The 20,334-nt window shown below is 48.7% G+C and overlaps 1 protein-coding gene across 1 annotated transcript in view; it reads right to left on the reverse strand.

Annotated features, from left to right (window-relative positions):
• The window catches only part of LOC117434204 (H-2 class I histocompatibility antigen, Q9 alpha chain-like), a 40,571-nt gene extending 24,847 nt beyond the window's left edge, over positions 1-15,724 (reverse strand). The window contains exon 1 of the mRNA XM_059008988.1: positions 15,626-15,724. Within this exon, the coding sequence (XP_058864971.1) occupies positions 15,626-15,683 (58 nt within the window). The 5' untranslated portion in view covers positions 15,684-15,724. The remainder of the gene's footprint in view (positions 1-15,625) is intronic.
• Positions 15,725-20,334: the final 4,610 nt, after the last annotated feature.

Genomic DNA, 20,334 nt, shown 5'->3' on the forward strand with positions numbered 1-20,334 from the left:
ATTATACAGGCCCGGCAGTGCGTGTGAAGTTAGTTTTCAGGTTTGTTTCAGCAGAACAGGCTCTGCAAGGCTCCTGCGTCGTCTCACCTCCCCACCCCCTACATAACGTGACGGATTGAAAATTCGTGGATGACCCTGTGGTTGTACTGAAACATGATTGGCTGTGAAATTACGGCCAACGCAAAAAGTTGCCAATTATCGCATCGAAATATGATTGGGTGAGAAATGATACTCAGCGCAAGAAGCGGATTATCATTTACAGGCACTCGGGTCATTTTCATAACGACTTGTTCTCTCACCAAAAGAGTTCCATTTTAAACAATATGTACATAGCCAGCGCAAGCAGCCTAAATGAGTTTGACTCCAGATCAAGCAATTACATTACAAAATATAATGTGTTGTGTATTAATATTTTAACGTTTGCATCTACAGTGTAACTTTGATGATGACATGAATATCCTGAGCGAATTAGTACAAAATGTTGGTTGGATCACCTTATTACTATCATCACCAATAAGTGGCTAGTTAGCGAAGTTACTAATATTTGGGGAAAATCCAACAAAGTGGGAACACCAACCAATTCAACTTTAACTCATTTAACTTATTTTATAAAGTCCACGGTCCACAATGATGTACTTTTTGTTTTTGTTGAGAAAAATGATGGCATCCACATTCTCCAGTTTCAAAGAAGAACAGAGTTTGTTAACTATCATCCCAGCCTTTGCTGAACACCCGCTCGCTCGGGATCGATGTTGCTGGGATACTGAACATGCTCGTTGCCGAGGTTGCTGGGATACTGAACATGCTCGTTGCCGAGGTTGCTGGGATACTGAACATGCTCGTTGCTGAGGTTGCTGGGATACTGAACATGCTCGTTGCAGAGGTTGCTGGGATACTGAACATGCTCGTTGCTGAGGTTGCTGGGATACTGAACATGCTCGTTGCAGAGGTTGCTGGGATACTGAACATGCTCGTTGCCGAGGTTGCTGGGATACTGAACATGCTCGTTGCCGAGTTTGCTAGTTTTGTAAAGCGTGTCTGGTTATTTTTCTCCCACAGCAGTGGATCTTTACGGAGCCCCAGAGACGACATGGTTGAGGAAAAAAAAAAATGTTGGACTAATCTGTGCGCACAGTTTAGCAATCTACTGAGTCCCTACTGTGCAATTGGCATATGAGGCATGTTTGCCCTCTGTTCTGCCCCAGTAAACCACGTTGGGTCGGGCAAAATACAAGTGGGACTTGCAGGAGGGTTGCCCCTTTTCAGGTACCTGCAGAGAAATCGATGGTCCAACGTGATTAACCAATTAAAATTCAAGGCTATTTCTTCAACGTAGACAAATACATTTATGCACTTAAAAGCTTGTGAATAAGAAGCTGGCGAATAAGAAGCCAACTTCAGCCTCCTGCACTGCACACACTTGCCACGCCATTAGAAAGTGCCCCAGTATGATGGTTTACATGCGTAAGGAAAGGCATTGCTCTGCAAATGTTTCAAAGGACATTGCGTAGCCTGGAGCAAGATTCGGTATCAGAGTTTTAAATGTAGCTCCTCCACGATGTATCAGCATCCACTAATTACCTCTATGGTAACAGTATCCTGGGAGACAGTCAGCATGGTTTTAGGAAAGGGAGATCGTGTCTAACTAACCTGCTTGATTTTTTTGAGGATGCAACATCGACAATGGATAACTGCAAAGCATACGACATGGTTTATTTAGATTTCCAGAAAGCTTTTGACAAAGTCCCGCATAAAAGATTAATTCTCAAACTGAACGCAGTAGGGATTCAAGGAAATGCATGCACATGGATTAGGGAGTGGTTAACAGGTAGAAAACAGAAAGTATTGATTAGAGGAGAAACCTCAAAATGGAGTGAGGTAACCAGTGGTGTACCACAGGGGTCAGTATTAGGTCCTCTGCTATTCCTAATCTACATTAATGACTTAGATTCTGGTATAGTAAGCAAACTTGTTAAATTTGCAGATGACACAAAAATAGGAGGAGTGGCAAACACCGTTGCAGCAGCAAAGGTCATTCAAAATGATCTAGACAGCATTCAGAATTGGGCAGACACATGGCAAATGACATTTAATAGAGAAAAGTGTAAAGTATTGCATGCAGGCAATAAAAATTTGCATTATAAATATCATATGGGAGATACTGAAATTGAAGAAGGGATCTATGAAAAAGACCTAGGAGTTTATGTTGACTCACAAATGTTTTCATCTAGACAATGTGGGGAAGCTATAAAAAAAAGGCCAACAAGATGCTCGGATATATAAGTGTTGAATTTAAATTTAGGGAAGTAATGTTAAAACTTTACAATGCATTAGTAAGACCTCATCTAGAATATTGTGTTCAGTTCTGGTCATCTCGTTACAAAAAGGATATTGCTGCTTTAGAAAGAGTACAAAGGAGAGCGACCAGAATTATCCCGGGTTTAAAAGGCATGTCGTATGCAGACAGGCTAAAAGAATTGAATCTATTCAGTCTTGAACAAAGAAGACTACGCGGCGATCTGATTCAAACATTCAAAAAACTAAAAGGTATAGACAATGTCAACCCAGGGGACTTTTTTGACCTGAAAAAAAGAAACAAGGACCAGGGGTCACAAATGGAGATTAGATAAAGGGGCATTCAGAACAGAAAATAGGAGGCACTTTTTTACACAGAGAATTGTGGGAGTCTGGAACCAACTCCCCAGTAATGTTGTTGAAGCTGACACCCTGGGATCCTTCAAGAAGCTGATTCTGGGATCAATAAGCTACTAACAACCAAACGAGCAAGATGGGCTGAATGGCCTCCTCTCGTTTGTAAACTTTCTTATGTTCTTATGTTATTATCAGGTCGTTCTTTGGAAAAAAAAAAATAATTCCAAACGTCGGACGGCATTGTTAGTAATTTAACCGAGAAAGCTTTAATCCTGTAGCAGCTATACTGGTGTTTCACTGGGTTTGTTCTGTTCACACTTTAATCCTGTAGCAGCTATACTGGTGTTTCACTGGGTTTGTTCTGTTCACACTTTAATCCTGTAGCAGCTATACTGGTGTTTCACTGGGTTTGTTCTGTTCACGCTTTTGACTGAGTTCCCGGCTTGGTTCTGCAAACTGTTTGTGCGTCGATGTGTGGGGGGGCGGGGTTTTGAAAGAAATAGAAAGCAAAGGCGGGGAACTAGAGTACAGTTTTATATCATTTAATTTCATCGTAATAAAATGGATTAATGAAACGACATGTGGTTTCACCATATTCATTTTGTTTTGATCCATCGATGGTTATCGGACCGATTCGATGCATCGATCCATCGTCCCAGCCCTAGAAAGTAATTAATGCCCGTCTTGCTTTCATACCCTGTTGCATTCAGAATGTCATCCAAAAAGCGGACCGCCAAAGTTCAGTCAAAATACCGTCCCCTTTCTCCTCGAAAGGGGAGAAAAGCACAAGGGCTGACGAGGGGGGAGACTCTGAAATAAGTCACTCCCTGCAGCAACAACCGCAAGTGAAACTGTCTCTGCTGAAGACATGCAGTCAAGCAGCAGCGGAGCTGTGAGCTCAGAGGAGCAGAGGAGCAGCAGAGCTGTGAGCTCAGAGGAGCAGCGGAGCTGTGAGCTCAGAGGAGCAGAGGAGCTGTGAGCTCAGAGGAGCAGAGGAGCTGTGAGCTCAGAGGAGCAGCGGAGCTGTGAGCTCAGAGGAGCAGCAGAGCTGTGAGCTCAGAGGAGCAGAGGAGCTGTGAGCTCAGAGGAGCAGCGGAGCTGTGAGCTCAGAGGAGCAGAGGAGCAGAGGAGCAGCGGAGCTGTGAGCTCAGAGGAGCAGAGGAGCTGTGAGCTCAGAGGAGCAGAGGAGCTGTGAGCTCACAGGAGCAGCGGAGCTGTGAGCTCAGAGGAGCAGCGGAGCTGTGAGCTCAGAGGAGCAGAGGAGCAGCGGAGCTGTGAGCTCAGAGGAGCAGCGGAGCTGTGAGCTCAGAGGAGCAGAGGAGCTGTGAGCTCAGAGGAGCAGCGGAGCTGTGAGCTCAGAGGAGCAGCGGAGCTGTGAGCTCAGAGGAGCAGCGCAGCAGCGGAGCTGTGAGCTCAGAGGAGCAGCAGAGCTGTGAGCTCAGAGGAGCAGCGGAGCTGTGAGCTCAGAGGAGCAGAGGAGCAGCGGAGCTGTGAGCTCAGAGGAGCAGAGGAGCAGCGGAGCTGTGAGCTCAGAGGAGCAGCGGAGCTGTGAGCTCAGAGGAGCAGCGCAGCAGCGGAGCTGTGAGCTCAGAGGAGCAGCAGAGCTGTGAGCTCAGAGGAGCAGAGGAGCAGTGAGCTCAGAGGAGCAGAGGAGCAGTGAGCTCAGAGGAGCAGCGGAGCTGTGAGCTCAGAGGAGCAGCGGAGCTGTGAGCTCAGAGGAGCAGAGGAGCAGCGGAGCTGTGAGCTCAGAGGAGCAGCGGAGCTGTGAGCTCAGAGGAGCAGAGGAGCAGCGGAGCTGTGAGCTCAGAGGAGCAGCGGAGCTGTGAGCTCAGAGGAGCAGCAGAGCTGTGAGCTCAGAGGAGCACCGCAGCAGCGGAGCTGTGAGCTCAGAGGAGCAGCAGAGCTGTGAGCTCAGAGGAGCAGCGGAGCTGTGAGCTCAGAGGAGCAGAGGAGCAGCGGAGCTGTGAGCTCAGAGGAGCAGCGGAGCTGTGAGCTCAGAGGAGCAGCGCAGCAGCGGAGCTGTGAGCTCAGAGGAGCAGCAGAGCTGTGAGCTCAGAGGAGCAGAGGAGCAGTGAGCTCAGAGGAGCAGAGGAGCAGTGAGCTCAGAGGAGCAGCGGAGCTGTGAGCTCAGAGGAGCAGCGGAGCTGTGAGCTCAGAGGAGCAGAGGAGCAGCGGAGCTGTGAGCTCAGAGGAGCAGCGGAGCTGTGAGCTCAGAGGAGCAGCGCAGCAGCGGAGCTGTGAGCTCAGAGGAGCAGCGCAGCAGCGGAGCTGTGAGCTCAGAGGAGCAGCGGAGCTGTGAGCTCAGAGGAGCAGAGGAGCAGAGGAGCTGTGAGCTCAGAGGAGCAGAGGAGCAGCAGAGCTGTGAGCTCAGAGGAGCAGCGGAGCTGTGAGCTCAGAGGAGCAGCGGAGCTGTGAGCTCAGAGGAGCAGCAGAGCTGTGAGCTCAGAGGAGCAGCGGAGCTGTGAGCTCAGAGGAGCAGCGGAGCTGTGAGCTCAGAGGAGCAGCGCAGCAGCGGAGCTGTGAGCTCAGAGGAGCAGCGCAGCAGCGGAGCTGTGAGCTCAGAGGAGCAGCGGAGCTGTGAGCTCAGAGGAGCAGCGGAGCTGTGAGCTCAGAGGAGCAGAGGAGCAGCGGAGCTGTGAGCTCAGAGGAGCAGCGCAGCAGCGGAGCTGTGAGCTCAGAGGAGCAGCGGAGCAGCGGAGCAGCGGAGCTGTGAGCTCAGAGGAGCAGCGGAGCTGTGAGCTCAGAGGAGCAGCAGAGCTGTGAGCTCAGAGGAGCAGCAGAGCTGTGAGCTCACAGGAGCAGCGGAGCTGTGAGCTCAGAGGAGCAGAGGAGCAGCGGAGCTGTGAGCTCAGAGGAGCAGCGCAGCAGCGGAGCTGTGAGCTCAGAGGAGCAGCGGAGCTGTGAGCTCAGAGGAGCAGCGGAGCTGTGAGCTCAGAGGAGCAGCGGAGCTGTGAGCTCAGAGGAGCAGAGGAGCTGTGAGCTCAGAGGAGCAGCGCAGCAGCGGAGCTGTGAGCTCAGAGGAGCAGAGGAGCAGCGGAGCTGTGAGCTCAGAGGAGCAGAGGAGCAGCGGAGCTGTGAGCTCAGAGGAGCAGCGGAGCAGCAGAGCTGTGAGCTCAGAGGAGCAGCAGAGCTGTGAGCTCAGAGGAGCAGCGGAGCTGTGAGCTCAGAGGAGCAGCGGAGCAGCGGAGCTGTGAGCTCAGAGGAGCAGCGGAGCTGTGAGCTCAGAGGAGCAGCGGAGCTGTGAGCTCAGAGGAGCAGCGCAGCAGCGGAGCTGTGAGCTCAGAGGAGCAGCGCAGCAGCGGAGCTGTGAGCTCAGAGGAGCAGCGGAGCTGTGAGCTCAGAGGAGCAGCAGAGCTGTGAGCTCAGAGGAGCAGAGGAGCAGCGGAGCTGTGAGCTCAGAGGAGCAGCGGAGCTGTGAGCTCAGAGAAGCAGCGGAGCTGTGAGCTCAGAGGAGCAGCGGAGCTGTGAGCTCAGAGGAGCAGCAGAGCTGTGAGCTCAGAGGAGCAGAGGAGCAGCGGAGCTGTGAGCTCAGAGGAGCAGCGGAGCTGTGAGCTCAGAGAAGCAGCGGAGCTGTGAGCTCAGAGGAGCAGCGGAGCTGTGAGCTCAGAGGAGCAGCGGAGCTGTGAGCTCAGAGGAGCAGCAGAGCTGTGAGCTCAGAGGAGCAGCAGAGCTGTGAGCTCACAGGAGCAGCGGAGCTGTGAGCTCAGAGGAGCAGAGGAGCAGCGGAGCTGTGAGCTCAGAGGAGCAGCAGAGCTGTGAGCTCAGAGGAGCAGCGGAGCTGTGAGCTCAGAGGAGCAGAGGAGCAGAGGAGCTGTGAGCTCAGAGGAGCAGCGGAGCTGTGAGCTCAGAGGAGCAGCGGAGCTGTGAGCTCAGAGGAGCAGAGGAGCTGTGAGCTCAGAGGAGCAGAGGAGCAGCGGAGCTGTGAGCTCAGAGGAGCAGCGGAGCAGCAGAGCTGTGAGCTCAGAGGAGCAGCAGAGCTGTGAGCTCAGAGGAGCAGCGGAGCTGTGAGCTCAGAGGAGCAGAGGAGCAGCGGAGCTGTGAGCTCAGAGGAGCAGCGGAGCTGTGAGCTCAGAGGAGCAGCGGAGCTGTGAGCTCAGAGGAGCAGCGCAGCAGCGGAGCTGTGAGCTCAGAGGAGCAGAGGAGCTGTGAGCTCAGAGGAGCAGCGGAGCTGTGAGCTCAGAGGAGCAGCGGAGCTGTGAGCTCAGAGGAGCAGCGCAGCAGCGGAGCTGTGAGCTCAGAGGAGCAGAGGAGCTGTGAGCTCAGAGGAGCAGCGGAGCTGTGAGCTCAGAGGAGCAGCGGAGCTGTGAGCTCAGAGGAGCAGCGGAGCTGTGAGCTCAGAGGAGCAGCGGAGCTGTGAGCTCAGAGGAGCAGCGGAGCTGTGAGCTCAGAGGAGCAGCGCAGCAGCGGAGCTGTGAGCTCAGAGGAGCAGCGCAGCAGCGGAGCTGTGAGCTCAGAGGAGCAGAGGAGCTGTGAGCTCAGAGGAGCAGCGCAGCAGCGGAGCTGTGAGCTCAGAGGAGCAGCGCAGCAGCGGAGCTGTGAGCTCAGAGGAGCAGAGGAGCTGTGAGCTCAGAGGAGCAGCGCAGCAGCGGAGCTGTGAGCTCAGAGGAGCAGCGGAGCTGTGAGCTCAGAGGAGCAGCGGAGCTGTGAGCTCAGAGGAGCAGAGGAGCAGCGGAGCTGTGAGCTCAGAGGAGCAGTGGAGCTGTGAGCTCAGAGGAGCAGCGGAGCTGTGAGCTCAGAGGAGCAGCGCAGCAGCGGAGCTGTGAGCTCAGAGGAGCAGCGCAGCAGCAGAGCTGTGAGCTCAGAGGAGCAGCGGAGCTGTGAGCTCAGAGGAGCAGCGCAGCAGCGGAGCTGTGAGCTCAGAGGAGCAGCGCAGCAGCGGAGCTGTGAGCTCAGAGGAGCAGCGCGGCGCTGTGAACTCAGAGGAGCAGCGGAGCTGTGAGCTCAGAGGAGCAGCGCAGCAGCGGAGCTGTGAGCTCAGAGGAGCAGCGGAGCTGTGAGCTCAGAGGAGCAGCGCAGCAGCGGAGCTGTGAGCTCAGAGGAGCAGAGGAGCAGCGGAGCTGTGAGCTCAGAGGAGCAGCGGAGCTGTGAGCTCAGAGGAGCAGCGGAGCTGTGAGCTCAGAGGAGCAGAGGAGCTGTGAGCTCAGAGGAGCAGCGCAGCAGCGGAGCTGTGAGCTCAGAGGAGCAGCGGAGCTGTGAGCTCAGAGGAGCAGCGCAGCAGCGGAGCTGTGAGCTCAGAGGAGCAGCGCAGCAGCGGAGCTGTGAGCTCAGAAGAGCAGCGGAGCTGTGAGCTCAGAGGAGCAGCGCAGCAGCGGAGCTGTGAGCTCAGAGGAGCAGAGGAGCAGCGGAGCTGTGAGCTCAGAGGAGCAGCGCAGCAGCGGAGCTGTGAGCTCAGAGGAGCAGCGCAGCAGCGGAGCTGTGAGCTCAGAGGAGCAGCGGAGCTGTGAGCTCAGAGGAGCAGCGCAGCAGCGGAGCTGTGAGCTCAGAGGAGCAGAGGAGCAGCGGAGCTGTGAGCTCAGAGCAGCGCTTCAGCGGAGCTGTGAGCTCAGAGGAGCAGCGCAGCAGCGGAGCTGTGAGCTCAGAGGAGCAGCGCAGCAGCGGAGCTGTGAGCTCAGAGGAGCAGCGCAGCAGCGGAGCTGTGAGCTCAGAGGAGCAGAGGAGCTGTGAGCTCAGAGGAGCAGCGCAGCAGCGGAGCTGTGAGCTCAGAGGAGCAGCGGAGCTGTGAGCTCAGAGGAGCAGAGGAGCAGCGGAGCTGTGAGCTCAGAGGAGCAGCGGAGCTGTGAGCTCAGAGGAGCAGAGGAGCAGAGGAGCTGTGAGCTCAGAGAAGCAGCGGAGCTGTGAGCTCAGAGGAGCAGCGCAGCAGCGGAGCTGTGAGCTCAGAGGAGCAGAGGAGCTGTGAGCTCAGAGGAGCAGAGGAGCTGTGAGCTCAGAGGAGCAGCGGAGCTGTGAGCTCAGAGGAGCAGCGCAGCAGCGGAGCTGTGAGCTCAGAGGAGCAGCGCAGCAGCGGAGCTGTGAGCTCAGAGGAGCAGAGGAGCTGTGAGCTCAGAGGAGCAGCGCAGCAGCGGAGCTGTGAGCTCAGAGGAGCAGAGGAGCAGCGGAGCTGTGAGCTCAGAGGAGCAGCGGAGCTGTGAGCTCAGAGGAGCAGAGGAGCAGCAGAGCTGTGAGCTCAGAGGAGCAGTGGAGCTGTGAGCTCAGAGGAGCAGCAGAGCTGTGAGCTCAGAGGAGCAGCGGAGGTGTGAGCTCAGAGGAGCAGCGGAGCTGTGAGCTCAGAGGAGCAGCGGAGCTGTGAGCACAGAGGAGCAGCGGAGCTGTGAGCTCAGAGGAGCAGCGCAGCAGCGGAGCTGTGAGCTCAGAGGAGCAGCGCAGCAGCGGAGCTGTGAGCTCAGAAGAGCAGCGCGGCGCTGTGAGCTCAGAGAAGCAGCGGAGCTGTTGGGTCAGCATGTGCGTCTGCACTGTAAGGAGCGAGTCTCACAGTAAACATCGCCTCTCAGGATGGAATGAGGATGGGTAAAGGACCCCAGTACAGCCCCTGGCTGCACAACACTGACCATGGTATGTTTACAACCTTTAAAAAATAAATAATAGGTTGATTGATTTGTAACTCTAAAAGAAATGCTTTGTGTAACTAACGATTATACAACTGTGCACCTAAGTGGAAAGAAATAGAGCAAGCTGTGAAAAAAGCAAGGGCTTCATCATCTCCAGGGCCTAATGGAGTTCCGTACAGAGTGTACAAGAGTGCTTCAGGAGTTCTACGTATTCTGTGGAAATTGATGAAAGTGGCATGGGAAAAACAGGTTGTACCAAGAGCATGGCGCCGAGCAGGTGGAGTCTTTATACCTAAAGAAAAAGATTCTACAAGCATCAGTCAGTTTCGTCCCATTTCCCTATTAAACGTAGAAGGCAAGATTTTCTTCAGCATTATTGCTCAGAGATTGTCAGCTTACCTATTAAAGAACTGCTTCATTGACACTTCAATACAAAAAGCGGGCATTCCAGGTTTCCCAGGTTGCTTAGAACACATCAATGTGATCTGGCAACAAATTCAATCAGCTAAAAAGGAGAGGAAGGAGCTCCATGTGACATTCCTGGATTTGGCTAATGCATATGGTTCAGTGCCACATGAACTACTTTGGGCAGCATTTGATTTTTTCAGTGTACCGATGACAATAACAAATTTAGTGAAAGCCTATTTTGGAGATTTGCAATTCAGTTTTTCAACTTCAGAATTCAGCACTACATGGCAATGCCTAGAGGTTGGAATAATGGCAGGATGCACCATTTCTCCACTGGCTTTTACCATGGCAATGGAAGTAATCATTAGGGCATCAAAATGGGTAGTAGGAGGAGAGCGCTTGGCTTCTGGAATGCGACTACCACCAATTCGAGCATATATGGATGACATGACAACCATGACTACAACAGTAGCCTGCACTAATCGATTATTGGGCAAATTAACCAATAACATTGAATGGGCACGAATGCAATTCAAGCCCACTAAATCAAGGAGCATCTCTATAATTAAAGGCAAAGTAGTAGATAAAACATTCTTCATTAATGGTGAGGCAATACCAACAGTGTCTGAGAAGCCAGTGAAGAGTCTTGGGAGATGGTACGACGGGGATCTAAAGGACACAGTTCGTGTGGGAGAAGTTAGACAACAAGCAGTGGAAGGGTTGAAGAGCATAGACAGCTGCGCTCTACCAGGTAAACTAAAACTCTGGTGCTTTCAGTTTGGTCTACTGCCGAGGTTGCTGTGGCCACTGACTGTGTACGAGGTTTCTTTGACAACAGTAGAGAAGCTGGAAGCTTTAATCAGTTCATACATCAGGAAATGGTTGGGAGTTCCACGCTGCCTCAGCAGAGTGGGACTTTATGGTAAAGGAATACTGCAGCTACCAGTCTCTGCTCTAACTGAGGAGTTTAAGTGCTCCAAGGTCAGACTGGAAATGACATTAGTAGAGTCACGCGATAAATGCGTAAGGGAGGCAGCACCTGTGTTGAAAACTGGAAGAAAGTGGGCAGCAAAGAAAGCTGTGGAAGATGCAAAGGCTGCCCTTCGAATTGGTGATATCATGGGGCAAGTTCAGCATGGAAGAGGGGGTTTTGGTTTCAGTTCAACTCCTCCTACATGGCACAAGGCGGCCCCAGCTCAAAGGAGGAAGCTGGTAGTCAACGAGGTGCAAAAGCAGGAGGAGAGGATGAGGTGTATAAAGGCCATTTCCCAGGCCAAACAGGGAGAATGGATGAGATGGGAGAGTGTGGAACAACGCAAGATTGGCTGGCAAGACCTATGGTCAATGGAACAGAGCAGGATCAGTTTCCTCATCAGGTCAACATATGATGTTCTCCCATCACCACAGAACCTAAACCTCTGGGTAGGAGAGGATCCCTCATGTCCTTTGTGTTCATCACCTGCAACATTAAGGCACATTTTGACAGGATGTAAGGTGGCTCTTAGCCAAGGACGGTTTACTTGGCGCCATGACCAGGTGCTGCGATGTTTGGCCTTAGCATTGGAAGACAAGCGTAACATGACCAATAAGTTGCCACCTGTTCTATCAAAACATTACACACAAAAGACAACATTCCTCCGCCCAGGAGAGCAACCACCAAGAAAAGGTGTTAAAACCAATCCTCGCCCAGGACAACTGGAAGCTGCTAGAGACTGGAATATGCTGGCAGATGTTGGTCAACGGCTTATTTTTCCACCTGAGATTGCCACCACTAACCTTCGACCAGATATTGTCTTGTGGTCTGGATCAGCACGCCTTGTTCACCTGGTAGAGTTAACAGTGCCATGGGAGGATGCTGTAGATGAGGCGTATGAGAGGAAGAAACTGCGGTATGCTCAACTAGCCACTGAAGCGGAACAGCGAGGATGGAGAGTTCGGGTTTACCCAGTGGAAGTGGGTTGTCGAGGATTTGTGGCACACTCTACAATCCGGTTTCTCAGAGACGTCGGATTCAGTGGCCAAGAGTTGCGTCGCACAGTGAAGAACTTATCTGAAGCAGCAGAGAGGAGCAGCAACTGGCTGTGGTTGAGACGGAAAGATTCTGGCTGGGGACAGGTAAGTAAGCTGGGCTGAGTTGAGTGGGGGACGGAGGGGGGTGATGCTGGGACGCCAGAATCACCGTCGAGCCCTCTTGAGGTGTCGTGGGCTAGTCGACGAAACACTGAGGATGGAAGGTGCCCACTTGAAAACCCCAGAGATGTACCCTACTTAGCTCAATCCAGACGGTTGTCATGCTGATGCGCTGGGGAGGCCGCACTTTGGTTGATCCCCGGAGCCAGCATCGCAGCCGTTGTGTGTGCTGATGCGCCAGGGAGGCAAAATAAGCTGATCCCTGGAGCCAGCATTACACTTCAGCCATTAACACCAGACAGAAGGATATCTACATCATCATATGGAAGGAAACGTAAATGGATGGAGACACATATGGATCACATTAGTTTACTGTAAAGCTACGTCTTAGTTGGTGCTTATCTTGGCGAGAGCCGAGTTCAAATCAGCATGAAGTTTTAACATCTACTCTCGTGTAATGGAAATCATGTGAATTTAGACACTTCCTCCAATGATCCATTTTCAGTTCACTTGCATGAATTAAGATTTGTGTGTTGAAGTGTCAATGTAAGGCAAATCAAACTTGTTACATATCAAAGACGGGAGTGTTTGTTTGAAACACAGCCTGGAGGTTTACTGACTTGTTGTCACCTTTATGAATGTTCTGCCGATTCTGCAGGCAGCGCAGACAGCCGGGCAAAAGAGACACATTTGAGAGACAATGTATTGAGGTTCCTTGTAGTAATTACAGGCAGGATACTCTAGATGCACACATGAAGTCAGACCACCACATAAGAGGTGTCCGCATTCATGCAGGGATGGTCAAAGGTAAAAGGTCATGGCTGTTTTTTTTCTCCAAGCCACAAAAAATAATCTGCACGACGACATCTGTCTGTACAAACATCCTCCCCTGAATGACATTGAAATGCAACTAAATCCTGTATTTTGGACCTTGGTGATACTGCAACAGGACCGTCACAGCCTGGTTTACCTGTGTATCCCAAAACTGTCTTTGGTAAGCAAAACCATTCATTTTCATCAGAATATTAAAATACGTTTTCATATTTAGAGTGCAGTAAGGAGGCAGATGTGGCTTTCTGCTTTCCTTGCAGACACTTTTTCAGAAGTTCAAAAGACCTCGCTTTCACTGAAATTGAAGTGAAGGACGGGAAAAATCTAAAGAAAAAACTTCAGAAACATTCATAATCTGGAACCGCAAACAGTGTTCTAAGTGGTAATGTCAGGCCAGAGTCAGGAAAGAAAAAACACTGACAGATACTTCAGTAAAAAAGACGCGGCGTGCGCCGTTTATTTTTAAACAACAAAAATAAAATAAAAGGTTTAAACACAAAACACACAGTGCTCACAGAGCGAAATAAATGATTAAACCAAAACAAATCTCGAACACAAATAATAATACGATCCCAGGTCAGGCTGGGCCGTTACTGTCACTGTTCTAAGAATCTTGTCTTTAAATAAATTAATTTCGCTCTCGCTCCGTTCTCTCCTCTGAACAACCCACCACGAGTGCAGAGAGCTGCAGGTTTATATGCAGGTGACCATCTCCTGATTTAGCAACACATTCATCATTTAATTAATTCAGGAGATGGCCACCTCCTGCACGAGGTTTTTAATTACTCCTGGCAGAGGATGAGCACTAATCTCGGCTCTGCCAGAACACATTTTTAAAATAAAAACAAAGACAAAACATACGGCGCTTCACCGTCATATATAAATACATAAATCAAAAAACAAACAAATACAAAATAACACAAATAAGACACGGGCGGAGGGGAGACCCCGTTCTATAAATAAATACTATATTTAAACAGCAGGGCGTTGCCCTGCACACTTTTCCTGTACAGGGCTCCTGGCCCTCTTACAGAAGTCAGAACAATTTCTTGTGAGGGTTTGGGCAATTTATTTTGGGGAGGCTTAGCCCCCCCAAGCCACTTATACGTGCCGCCTGTGGGACCAATAAAGCTTTTTTTTTTTTTTTTACTAATGATTTAATTGAGAATTTCATTATGGAAATAATTTCTTATACTAAGCCTTCAGGAGTTGAAGATGTAAAGATATCTGCAAGGCCTGCATGTCTCTGGCACTTGGAGATCTCTGCGTGTGTACTGTCTAAGACTTCTGCACAGCAGTGTACTTACATGGGACATGTCTAAGACTTCTGCACAGCAGTGTACTTACATGGAACATGTCTAAGACTTCTGCACAGCAGTGCACTTACATGGGACATGTCTAAGACTTCTGCACAGCAGTGTACTTACATGGGACATGTCTAAGACTTCTGCACAGCAGTGTACTTACATGGAACATGTCTAAGACTTCTGCACAGCAGTGTACTTACATGGAACATGTCTAAGACTTCTGCACAGCAGTGTACTTACATGGAACATGTCTGACTTCTGCACAGCAGTGTACTTACATGGAACATGTCTAAGACTTCTGCACAGCAGTGCACTTACATGGAACATGTCTAAGACTTCTGCACAGCAGTGCACTTACATGGGACATGTCTAAGACTTCTGCACAGCAGTGCACTTACATGGAACATGTCTAAGACTTCTGCACAGCAGTGTACTTACATGGAACATGTCTAAGACTTCTGCACAGCAGTGCACTTACATGGAACATGTCTAAGACTTCTGCACAGCAGTGTACTTACATGGAACATGTCTAAGACTTCTGCACAGCAGTGCACTTACATGGAACATGTCTAAGACTTCTGCACAGCAGTGCACTTACATGGGACATGTCTAAGACTTCTGCACAGCAGTGCACTTACATGGAACATGTCTAAGACTTCTGCACAGCAGTGTACTTACATGGAACATGTCTAAGACTTCTGCACAGCAGTGTACTTACATGGAACATGTCTAAGACTTCTGCACAGCAGTGCACTTACATGGGACATGTCTAAGACTTCTGCACAGCAGTGCACTTACATGGAACATGTCTAAGACTTCTGCACAGCAGTGCACTTACATGGGACATGTCTAAGACTTCTGCACAGCAGTGCACTTACATGGAACATGTCTAAGACTTCTGCACAGCAGTGTACTTACATGGAACATGTCTAAGACTTGTGCACAGCAGTGTACTTACATGGAACATGTCTAAGACTTCTGCACAGCAGTGCACTTACATGGAACATGTCTAAGACTTCTGCACAGCAGTGCACTTACATGGGACATGTCTAAGACTTCTGCACAGCAGTGCACTTACATGGAACATGTCTAAGACTTCTGCACAGCAGTGCACTTACATGGAACATGTCTAAGACTTCTGCACAGCAGTGCACTTACATGGAACATGTCTAAGACTTCTGCACAGCAGTGCACTTACATGGGAAAAGCACTAAGGTTGCATTTCTTAAAAATGGATTATCAGACAAGATAAAAAAAGACAAACAAATTGTTAGACAGGAAGAATACATATGGATCACGTACAGACTTCCACTGGATATCTACTTTGAAATACTGCACCAGACCCCATGACAACTTGCTATCTGTGCCATGTTTGCCCAGCGGCCTGGATAAATACACATGGGGGCTGTAGAGGGGTTCTACCTGTGTGAGAATCAACTTTGCAATAAGTGGCCCAAAGCGATTTAACCCCTGAAATACCCCGGCTACTTATTCAATTTGTGTTACATTTGTGGGATGCGAATAAGAAGCTGGAGAAGAAGCAGCCAACTTCAGCATTGTGTAAATATTCTACATTTTATGTTGAAGCACGTGCCCAATTTTTACTATTACAAAACAGTAACTTGAAAAAGGTTGAACAGTAAAAATGAGGTTTACCAGAGCTTTTTAGTAAAAACAAAACCCAAATCCAAAGTCAGCTCACTACACCTGTCAGTTCTTTATCTACCCCCCCCGATAGGATTGTAAACTCACCTGCAGCAGACCCAGCATGAACGCAGCACAGGATCCCCAGCACAACCGCCCTCAACATCTCCGCTACTCTTCAGACATCACAGTAATACAAAATAAACTCACACAGTTACACACTGAACAGCTCTTCGCGGTTCTGTCCAATTATGACGGCTCTCAGCCAATAGGATGCGCAGCATCATCAGTCTCCGGGCAGGAGGGCCAAAAGCACAAAGCCGATTTGGTTTACAGAAGTGTTTCCACTGGCGTAGCCGGGACTTTTTTGCCACTGGGGCAAAAATACAAATATCTCTAGAAACTTTCAATTTTTGCCAAGCGCTCCTGTTCTGATTCAGTTTTAAGAACCGCTCTGGCCAAAGGTTTTGCAGCACCTAGAATTTTAGGATCGAGACATAATTAAATAAAAAAAGTAAAAAAAAATATATGAACATAATATATATTTTATTTATCAAAGAAACTACAAAACGATATTGCAAACGTCTACCGGAAGCCATAATAGTAGTACAGTATTTCATGTTAGATTATGAAATGTCACATTTTTTACATTTTTGTCCGTATATGGAAAACTACAAAGCAGTGTGTAATTCAATATGTTAACGTAACATTATTCAGCAGGTTTCATTCCACTTTATGTGGTAATGTGTTCATTCTATATATAGAAGGTATAGAGGGATCTACGACATTGAGTCGATAGAACCTGGTAAACGTATGCGGGGTAGTCCAGCTAGCCGCAGTACATACATCGGTCAACGAGGCACCTCTGAAGAGGGCCCATGACGTAGCCACACCTCTGGTAGAGTGCGCGGCCCTCCTCCCAGGTGGGGGTAGGACAGCATTAGTATACGCAGTGAGACTGTGTCCACAATCCAATGGGACAGTTGACAGGGCAGAGGGAATTCAATCTCCTATCCGTCTCCTCCGTGAAAGGAGGGGGATGGAAAGCCTCTAGTTCCACTGACTGATTCAAGTGAAAAGCTGTAATCACCTTAGGGAGGAAAGCAGGGTTCATGCACAACGATACCCTGCTTCCATTGTCCCAAACACGCATACAGGAACTGTGCACATACAGTGCCTGTAGCTCACTGACCCGCTTAGCGGAGGTGATAGCTAACAGAAAGGCTGTCTTCATAGAGAGATATTTCAGCTGTATGGTATCTATGGGCTCAAACGGGGCCTTCGTGAGAGCCTCCAGTACCACGTCTAGACTCCACTCGGGGAGGACGTCCTTTATAGGAGGACGTAACCACCGAGCACCCTTTAGAAAATGGGTCACCAGAATATGAGTGCCCGGTGATACTGAGTCAATGGGAACATGGCAAGCAGATATGGCTGCTAGGAAAACTTTCAATGTAGAGGGGGATTTACCTGCCACTGTGTTAATACCTGCCCCTTTGAGAGTCTGTCTGAGAGTCTGTCTGTCTGTCTGTCTGAGAGTCTGTCTGTCTGTCTATCTGAGAGTCTGTCTGTCTGTCTGAGATTTTGTTTGCCTGAGAGTCTGTCTGATTGTCTGAGAGTCTGTCTGTCTGAGAGTCTGTCTGTCTGAGATTCTGTTTGCCAGAGAGTCTGTCTGATTGTCTGAGAGTCTGTCTGTCTGAGAGTCTGTCTGTCTGTCTGTCTGAGATTCTGTTTGCCAGAGAGTCTGTCTGATTGTCTGAGAGTCTGTCTGTCTGAGAGTATGTCTGTCTGTCTGAGAGTCTGTCTGTCTGAGATTCTGTTTGTCTGAGAGTCTGTCTGTCTGTCTGAGATTCTGTCTGTCTGAGAGTCTGTCTGTCTGATAGTCTGTGATGCTGACTGTGAAGGGGGTTCAGCAGACCTGTCAGCACTGAGCTTTCAAAACAAGGGATCTTTTCTAACTGGAATCACAGTGAGCAGAACAGACTGTGATACACAGATCCTTCTAATTGCTTTTAAAAAGGAAACATATCAAACAGAAAAACAACCATGAGATGCTTCACAATCAAAACCACGTATACGAGGTGACAGCAGGGCGCCCCCAGCGTGACATGAGGGGGGGCAAGTCCGTCTGAAACGTAACTGAAAAAATAAATACATAAAATACCCTTACGAAGTTGACGAGGATAATATTATTAATAATAAAATACTACTGCTGCTACTAGGGGAGATACCAGATGATGAAGGTGGTTCACGCAGGGCGAGGCTTGGCCACTCCTGCTGTGCTGACCCTGTGAATTCCTGCACTGCATCATTTCTGGAGGAGGGGACTCTCCCCTGATATTCGGGTCAAAGATAGAAACATACAAGATACAACTTACTACAACTACTACTAAATACTACTAAATAAAACAACAACAACAACAACAACAACAACAACAACTAGAACTGCCAGGCAGTTTTACGGCTCTTGATATTTGCCAAGTTTGAAATCAGTAACTTCACCAGTTCTCCAGAAAAATGCGTCAGGTGGCCATCTTGGTTCACGCACAAAAAACATTTTTGAAAAACTTAATTTCACCGACACAGGCATGATGGTTTTCAGGTTTGGAGTTAATCAACTAAACCGTTTTTAAACTGAAGCGGTTTTAAATTTAACAAGAAAATGAAGGGCTGGCAGCCATTATTATTATTTATTTCTTAGCAGACGCCCTTATCCAGGGCGTCTTACAATTGTTACAAGATATCACATTATGTTTACATACAATTACCCATTTATACAGTTGGGTTTTTACTGGAGCAATCTAGGTAAAGTACCTTGCTCAAGGGTACAGCAGCAGTGTCCCCCACCTAGGAATGAACCCACGACCCTCCGGTCAAGAGTCTAGAGCCCTAACCACTACTCCACACTGCTGGCCATCTTAACAAAACAACACCATTTTGTGAATTCTCTTTTCGCCGGGATGATGCTACTAAGTTGGGAGTAAGCTGGTTAAAAGGTTTTCGAGCAGAAGCAGTTGTTTGTTTGGTGAGCGTTTCGTCAAATTTGGTGGCAGTATTTTGATATTAAATTTTATCACAGAAACTTCTGCTTCCCAAAACTTGAAGCAGGTTTGGATGTTGATGCCAAGTGTCAGATCAATCACTTCACCGCTTCCCAAGGAGAGGCTTTCGAAAGGTTTCTAAAAAAAATGTGTCAGACGGCCATTTTGGTTCCAGTCAACACCATTTTTGTTAGAGTCAGTTGTGTTGACACAGTGACAGGGATGATGCTTGTGAAATTTGGAGTTAGTCAAGTAAACCGTTTGTCAGCTGAGGCCGTTTTAAATTTAAGACGTAAATGTACAAAATTGGGAGTTTGTTGGTCAAGCGGCTTTCAAATAAACGCAGTTCTCTATTAGGGCCGCGTTTCGGTACAATTTGTGGCAGCCATTTTGATAGTAAACTTTATCGCAGCAACTTCTTGGTGGGATTGGTTGCTAATGATGTATGCAAAGTTTCAGATCAATCGGTTCACCGCTTCCCAAGAAACAGATTTTGAACTTTTTTTTTTTTTTTAAATGCATCAAGCCACCATCTTGGTTGAAGAAGAAGAAGATTCTCAGCAATAACAAAAGGCTTCCCAGGCATTCTGTCTGGGAAGCCTACTACTACTAATAATAATAATAAAAATGATTTTGGTTTATTGTTGCCAGTCTCGTGTTTTTCATCCATATTAGCTTGTTTGAACAATCAATCTGAAAATTACATTTAGGGGCGGGACTGCGATGCCTCGTTTGCTCATGAAACCGCGCAGTCTTTCATTGGATGAATTGATCTTATGACGTCACGTTAGTCAGGTGATAACACCGTGTAACAAATTTGTTTTTTTTGTTCCTGGGTATTAAGTGTTATTTCCTAATTGCTTATGCCTCAAAAGTATAGAAAATGGCTATTATTCCCCACAAACTTTGCTTTTGTGACCAGGACAGTGATATTTTGAAATTTACCTATTTTCCAGAACATTCCAGATAGATTCAGTGCTGAGTAAACTTGGAGTAACTTCTAGAACTTTCTAGAACTTTCCAGTAATATAAATAGTAGTATAAATACAGGGGCCTTAAGCCCACCAGTTCAGTTTAGTTCCAGCTGCCTAAGTGGATACATATCTGCATTTTTCTGAGATGGCATCAAGAGGCTGCAAGCATCCGGCAGACGCATTTTGCTATGTCTGCGGCCAATTTATCAAGACAAGAGCGAAAAAGTACTCCGTGGAAGCATCTGCTAAGATGTGTGAGGCCTACAAGGCATATTTCGGCATGCTTGTCGGGGATCAAGACAAACCCTGGGCACCTCATTTCACCTGCGAGCACTGCAAAAAAACTCTGGAAGGTAAGACGGACAATTGTTGCTTGGAATTTTTTGTTATAAAATTTGTTAATTTTTAAAATTGTAAAAGTTTTTAATTTTAAAATGTTTTACAATTTTCAATGTTATTGAAAAAATACATCATATATGAAAAATGTTGCGAGAATCTCTTACACATTAGTCATGGGTGAAATAAATGTATTTTTGTAGGATGGTACAGAGGGGAAAAGAGAGCCATGAAGTTCGCTATCCCAAGAATTTGGCGGGAACCCACTGACCACTCAAGCAACTGCTACTTCTGCATGGTGGACCCTTCCAAACGTCGGACTGGCAAGAATGCACCTGCTATCACGTATCCGGACCTTCCTTCATCCATCGCCCCGGTGCCACACTGCCATGAGCTCCCCGTACCCACTCCTCCGGAGAGAGAGCAGCCGTCTTTAGAAGACAGCAGCAAGTCAGAGAGCGAGGAA

Source organism: Acipenser ruthenus, chromosome 38 (assembly GCF_902713425.1).
Source record: "Acipenser ruthenus chromosome 38, fAciRut3.2 maternal haplotype, whole genome shotgun sequence".
NCBI lineage: Eukaryota > Metazoa > Chordata > Actinopteri > Acipenseriformes > Acipenseridae > Acipenser > Acipenser ruthenus.